The sequence below is a fragment of the Oncorhynchus mykiss genome, chromosome 18, assembly GCF_057628025.1.
Source record: "Oncorhynchus mykiss isolate SJ-2025 chromosome 18, ASM5762802v1, whole genome shotgun sequence".
Classification (NCBI taxonomy): domain Eukaryota; kingdom Metazoa; phylum Chordata; class Actinopteri; order Salmoniformes; family Salmonidae; genus Oncorhynchus; species Oncorhynchus mykiss.
Window position 1 is genome coordinate 42,716,815 of NC_143039.1, and position 7,039 is coordinate 42,723,853.

General features: G+C 39.8%; 1 protein-coding gene across 2 annotated transcripts; it reads left to right on the forward strand.

Moving 5' to 3' along the window:
* Positions 1-336: 336 nt before the first annotated feature.
* On the forward strand, positions 337-6,659 carry LOC110496075 (sodium channel regulatory subunit beta-1). 2 transcript variants are annotated; one of them, XM_021571751.3, is made up of 6 exons: positions 337-634; positions 1,782-2,021; positions 2,175-2,341; positions 2,910-3,147; positions 3,285-3,426; positions 5,273-6,659. In XM_021571751.3, exons 2-6 carry the CDS (start codon positions 1,973-1,975, stop codon positions 5,340-5,342), a joined length of 666 nt encoding a protein of 221 aa, XP_021427426.1. In that variant the 5' UTR covers positions 337-634; positions 1,782-1,972; the 3' UTR covers positions 5,343-6,659. The 2 variants fall into 2 exon arrangements, with proteins under 2 accessions (XP_021427426.1, XP_090064594.1); XM_090208468.1 differs by having other exon boundaries at positions 382-1,623.
* Positions 6,660-7,039: the final 380 nt, after the last annotated feature.

The window sequence follows — 7,039 nt, forward strand, 5'->3', positions numbered from 1 at the left end:
GAGGTGATTTACCACAGTTAAAGTTCCCTAATATAATATTTGTGTAAACTCTTCAGAATTGTAATCTGTCGGTGTCACCAAGTAATGCAATTCTAAAGTCTAATACATCCACAGTGTGATTTCTACAGATTCTTTATAACTTTGTGTCAAATTAACTAATTATTGTCTTTTGTTGAATTTATAAAACAACATTCCGACCTTGTTTAGCATTAGGCCTATCTAGTCCAAATATGGCATGATTCCAGTATTTGTATCCATTTGAATCACTTCTAATGGGGGACCTTTATTCTGAAGGAGAAGCTCATTCCGCTATTGTGGCTAATCCTTATTGTGGCTAGCTTCACACAAGTGTCCTGTTTGGAGGATGCTGCAACCAAATGCACTGCGGTAAAAAAATATAACGACAGACAGGGGGCGAGAAGTCTATTATTCGCAATGCAACCCTGGGAGAAACATCTCTTCTAGGCCTACAAATCCAGGGTCATTTGATGGGTGGAATCATTTTTGCCACTCAAAAGGATCAATAATAATAATCCATCAGAAGGAACAGATAGCCTACATTTCCCCGGAAAAAGGACAGATCGGCATAAGGAGGCAATTTTGTTCAGAAGGGACAACGTGAGGACAGTAAAATGTGAGACAACGCAAATGATGATTATTTAAAACAAATAGCGCAATAACACATTTACAGTGTTCCTAAAAAAATTAAATATAATCGGTATGTTGCTTATGTAGCCTAGGCCTTCTTTCTTCTGGCATGCAATTAATTATTAATTTAGCCTATGCAGTGGCTTGCGATTTTACAGTAGCCTATTAAAATAACCGAAGACCTATAATGTCGACAGATTATTCAAATAAGTGTCATATATAACCGTGTCAATGTAATTTAGAAGTAGGCCTATTATTCGAATAGAACATCAGACTACAGTTGGTATAAATAGCCTGTAAAGATAATAATAGCTCAGTGTATTTGATATTAGGACTTCAGGGAACTGATAATCCCAGGCCAGGGTATAGATTTGTAAACACTGTATCAACAAAGATCTGGAACAATAGAAAAAACGAACCATAATCATAGCTATAGTTTAGGGATGTGTAGGCTCTTTTGTAACAGCAGTAATCAGATCAATGTTGCATTAAACATTGTAACCCATGTTTAACTTGTTGATTTAAGCCAAATAAGTGAAGAACTTTTATGTGCTAGATTTAAATGTTTATCAAAACGTGTATATTGCTGCAGTCATCTTTTTAAGGGAGGCTTTTAAATAGGCCGACTGTATATTAGATTAGCACTCTTAGCCTGTATTGTGTATTATGTTTGTTCTCTAGAAAGTCTCTCCTTGGCCTATTGGCCTTATATTTGCACTTTGAAATTGAAATCATCAAGCGCCAGAGTTTTCCTAAAAAACATGAATTGTAAACCAATATTAATGGTTAAACTTGCATGTATCCTGCATGAAAAAGCATATGAGAACAGTAGTAACAATGTCAATTCATTAATGCAATAGTCTTTGATAAGAAGATTGTTTCCATTTAAAGAGAAGTGCATGGCACTAAGAGCATGGCACAACGAGCATGGCGCCTGCAACACCAAGATTGTGGGTTCTATTCCCCGGAACACCAGTGAGTAAAATGTTTGCATGCATGACTAAGTTGCTTTGGATAAAAGCATCTGCCAAATGGCATATATTATTATAATATCAAGTGTTGGTTGAAGGAATTTAACACACGTCAAATGTATTATTGAAGATGTTGGGACTCCTATTTTTGTTATTTCTAAGGTCATTTCGGAGGAAGCAACTTCAGTCCCTACCATTTCTTACTTTGCTCAAACAAAGTCTTTCTGGATAACATCTCAAAGGAATATCATACTCTCAAGTGTTCAAAGAGACTGTTGGGATATTTTTTGATAGCTTTTGAGGCTTCTCAGCCCTAGGATCTGTACTATCATTGCTACATTACACCCGAGGACATGTCTGCTGTGCGGCTGCTGCTCCTGTCTCTGCTTTGTGCCCTCTTTGGTAAGGGGAGTTGACCACCTTAGTGGAGTTGACCATTAATAGACAACATTTTTCAATATATGGATATTCTTCTGTGTACTGTTGAATTGTGAAGATACCCATTTCTAATATCAAAATATTAAGTACTAATAGCAACTCTCCTCACAACAACAGTGTCCCTGTGCAATGGGGCCTGTTCAGAGGTGGACTCGGACACTGAGGCCGTTGCAGGCAAAGGGTTCAAACTGGGCTGCATCTCCTGTAAGATGAGGCCCGAGGTGGAGGCTTCTGCCACGGTCGACTGGTATTTCAAGGCCAAAGGGGAAGCTGACTATGCACATGTGAGTATCTGAGACTGATTATGATTGCTATAGTATTCCAAATGACTACAAACTGCAGTAGATTGTAGGATTAGGGTTGAGGTTTTGTTTGCTCTGGTGCCCACACAAAACATGCTGCCACTATAGTCTGCAGTCTGTTTAGAGTATGCCAGCAGTAGTCCTCTAGACAAGGCTGTCTTACGCCACATGGCCCAGAGCCCATCCCTGAGCACACAACCACAAAGCACAACACACAAAAGGTATGCACGCACATATGCACACACCACAATGCCCAACTACATTATATGGCAAAGTTTTGAGTGCGGTTCAAATGGAATTAATCTGGATGCCATTTTAGATCTCAGAGATCACAAGGGCAACTGAGACAGCCGATGGGCAGATAGGATCACAGCTACTTTATGGAACTTTGAGTATACTTTCCTACTCAAAGAACCTCTCTCAAAACACAGTTGTATCCTTTTGAGTCTATCAACTTGGATGTTGCAAGATACGGGTGGCGATCTAGGAAGTGAAACCCGGAGAGATTTTCAGTGCCAGGTAAACAACCCAGATGTCATTGTGTCATTAGATATATAATTACAATGAGGAGGGCCCCCACATTGTGGATGAGCGCTTTGAGGACCGAGTGGACTGGAACGGCAGTAAGAGGAGCCAAGACATACAGGATGCGTCCATCTACGTCTTCAATGTCACCTTCAATGACTCGGGCACCTACCGTTGCTTCTTCCACCGGCTCCTGACGTACGAGTTCTACGAATACCAGACCGTTGTCAGCAAGCTTGTGCACCTGAAAGTGGTGGCTAAAGGTGCAGTATTACTATACAGACTCATGTTTTGTATGCAATTTAAAGCTTTTAAGGCCTTTGTAAGTGCTGAAAGCCTATGTGGTTGCATTTTTGAGTGCTTTGACTCCCACCCTCTCTCTCGCCATCTCTCTCTCTAGCCACCAGAGGGACAGCCTCCATAGTCTCTGAGGTGATGATGTACGTGTCCATCATCGGGCTACAGGCTTGGCTCTACATAGAGATGGTATACTGCTTCAGAAAGATCTCAGCTGCAGGAGAGGAAGCAATAAGAGAAAGCGCGTAAGTAACACTGTAACCCTACTTCCTCTCCTGCAGCTGTATCCTTTTGTTTTAAGTCCTCTATTGTCTCCCTCTACATAATCTCACTGTCCTTGTCTGTTCTGTACCTGTTCATCCTGTTGATTTGTGTTCTCTCCTCTCTTCCATAGTGCTGAGCAGTGCAATTCCTTGTTGTTCCTTGTTCAATATTTTCTTCCTGTACTCAGTCTTTCTCTCTATCTTCGTCTTCTTTGCCACTCCCTTTTCTCACTCTTCCCATCCCTCTGTCCCTCAATCGTCACATTTGCCCCTCTAGAAAAGCCAAAGAAGGTACAACATTTGTTTGCTTGCTTCAGCAGTCTAGAACTATGTTTTGTTGTTGTGTAAAATGTTTAAATTGCTTAAAGCTGAATAGAAGGTAAAGAAGTGAAATATAGTTGTGTCAGGAGGAAACTCATGTATTCCATTGACATCATATTTCACTGAACATAAAAATGTTTATGATAATAGATATGGCCTTGGTGTTCAGGCTGTGCTCCGTGGGGTGCTAAACTTGGGGAAAGTTCTCAGTGAATTTAAATGATCAAAACCAAGCTATAGGTAGGGTTCTAGAAGGACAGAACCAAAGCAGGTGGAGGCAGGGGGGCTGGTTGGCAAACGCGCTGCAGTTTGAAGCGATGATGTTTGCTGAATGGCCAAACGGAATAAGCTGCCATTAAAATAAATGATGGTCAGTCTTTGATTGAATGTTAGCTCAGCTGACACTGCTTGCTTCGCTTTGCTACATTAAAGCAATAAGTCTGTTTACTTAAGTTCTATGGATGGTTGCTTCATGGAAGGATAAAGGAAGTTATGGATGGATGAATGAAAAAAGGATGGCGTGTTGAATGAAGGTTAAGAGGGGTTGTTGGATGGATAGAGAGGTTAGAGGGCTAAGTGGATTGATAAAGAGGTTATGAAGGAATAGATGTAGGAATAGTAGGAGATATGCTGTGTAGTTGAATTTATTACTGGTCACTTTAATAATGTTTCATACTGTTTATATAGGCTCATCCTATATGCACTGTAACTACTGCTGTCCACACCTGTTCATATACTGTCAATAATGTATAGACACCATCATATACATTACAGTACTTATATATTCTGGAATTGCTTGTTCTGATATTTCTTAATTTCTTTCTTTTTTGGGGGTATTATTATTTTGTATTGTTTTGTATTACTGCATTGTTGGAGCTAGATACATAAGCATTTCGCTGCATCTGCGCACACATCTGCATAATATATGTATGCTACCAATAAAATGTATTTGATTTATTGAAATTCTTTAAGTAACGACAGTGATTAGAATGGTTATAGATAGACAAATAAAGGATGAATGGAGGGATGAATGATTGAGGATAGGATGAAACATAGAGATAGTTAGAGGAAGCAACATTGTATCTGTCCCACTATGGCATCTGTCAGAGCATGGATGGTGCCATTTGGGCCATTTCCATTTTGAAGTAGTCAATCTTCTTCTTCTGCTACTTCTATGAGTTGATAAAGAAACTGAAAGGGTGCATAGTGCCCCCTGGAGGGTGTTGTTTGAACAGGTATAAAGACAAGGCATCTGCAGTTATGGAATGTTTGCTCACAAGTATAATTAATCCTCCTGATGGAATTTTGTGATCCTTCCTTAACCCATAGGAAGTCCCACCCATTTGACTACATCAAAAGGGTGAACGTTCTTAATGGCTCTGCCCATGCTAAAATGGGCTTTTGGGCACTAAAGTCCTCTATCTATGTCTATGGGATGAAATCGCTCAGGTTTTTAGATAATAAGCAGACAATATTCTAACCACTTCTCTTTCTCCTTTCTTTCCAGGAATGCAGAATATTTAGCTATTGCCTCGGAGAGTAAAGATAACTGTGCAGGAGTGCAAGTGGCAGAATAAAACAGGTATATCATGAAAAAAACTGTTATCAGCAAGTAAAAGGATACGTAAACTCAAAGCATAAACAATGGAAATGCAGCACAGCACATAGTAGCCTACAAAATTCAAGTATCGGAGTGATATTTGCAATGGGCTCAGCCAAACAATGTATGTGATGGATTCGACTTCCACTTTATATCCCTACTGCAGCGTGCTGGTGGCAAACTTTCCAGAGTCAATTATTTGAAAGAGTCAATTCATAAGAGTATAAAAGTAAAGTAAATAGTTTTAAGTAAGTGTAAGTGTATAAGTATTATTTTATTTTATTTTATTTGATTCAAGTGCGCTAATGTTAGCTAGACCTAGTAGGCTGGTTCTGTTGTGGTAGAGTTAACAAAGGCCTGGGCCATCCACCAAGCCAATAACTCTAATGTTGACTACAATGATAAACTATTGGCTGCATAACTATAAAACATTGGTGAGCTTCCATCCTAGAGGAAAGCTGATCGTTTATCATTCTACAGTCCTACACCTGTCAATCAACTGATCAAAGCAGTCTACTGCAGGCTGCCTATTGATAAGGTGGTAACACAAGACCATTCACGAGGTCTCTAACACACAGACAGGCTACTGGTTCAGTGACCATTCAGTACTTTTAGGGTGTGTTCATTGTCAACTGCAAATAATAGGCTACTTCAATGTACATGTAGGCCTAGTGAAAAATTATATAGTAACTTGTATTTAAATGTAGCAATTCAACAACAAATGCCATTTAGCCTGCACATATTGTACTGCATGCCATTGCCTTTTTGTTCCAGTGGTTTGCAAGGGATTTCCATTTTTGTAATGGTTGTCAATTCCTTTGGGTCTTCTTTTTCACTGTGCTCGTCTCTGTATGTTCTGTGCAACTATTTGCAATGCATCAGTGCAACAATCGTATCATAACTGGCCAAAAGTAATCACACCAATGCACTTTCCCTCAATTTTCCTCGACATGCATTTTCTATGCTGTTGTAGGCCTGTTTTACATTCAGCGATTAGCAAGAACAATCATGCTTCTTTCCCCGAATAAACTATTAGGCCTAGTATAAAAAAATCTAAATGTCTATAGCTTTTGTAGACTATAACTTTCACTGGGATTTCACACGAAGAGGAATGGCCTATTTCGGAGAGGCTTGCGGCATATAGCCTGTTGCGCACGGGAACAACTGGAAGAGAGAGGCTATTGATGTTTAGCCGGATTAAGAAGCGAAATATTAGCTAGATATTAGGCCATTCACTAGCTAAATATTAAACTATAGGCTAAATAGTTACCTGTCAAAGTCCGAGAAAAAGAAATGAACAGATTATGATATGGCAGATCTGTAGTGGGCAGATAGATGTGTAGTGCGTTCCAGCAGGCTGCGCTCCGTTGTCCCCAGGCACGCAAAGCTCCACTATTGATTAGTCCCAGGCCTACGTTTTTAAGCCAATAAAATAATTATACCTGGCCTACAACAACGCAGTGCAATGAGGAATGAATTATTGTTATTCAGTGAATACGAAACTATTGTCCGTGGGCTGTAAACTGCAGTAATGTAGGCTAATCTGAATAACTGCGCACACATCCCGAAATAACTGCATAGGTCAACAGCGTGGGCCTGATTATACAACAATTTTGGATCCATTTGGGTCTATCCTCAACAGTGTATAAGGTCCAGAAAGATACATTAGCAGGT

Excerpts from the sequence above, each read along its gene's own strand:
- LOC110496075 (XM_021571751.3), top strand. The coding sequence starts at position 1,973 with ATGTCTGCTGTGCGGCTGCTGCTCCTGTCTCTGCTTTGTGCCCTCTTT. Across the intron at positions 2,022-2,174 it reads TCTGCTTTGTGCCCTCTTTG|TGTCCCTGTGCAATGGGGCC; the intron begins GTAAGGGGAGTT and ends TCACAACAACAG. Across the intron at positions 3,427-5,272 it reads GAAGCAATAAGAGAAAGCGC|GAATGCAGAATATTTAGCTA; the intron begins GTAAGTAACACT and ends CTTTCTTTCCAG.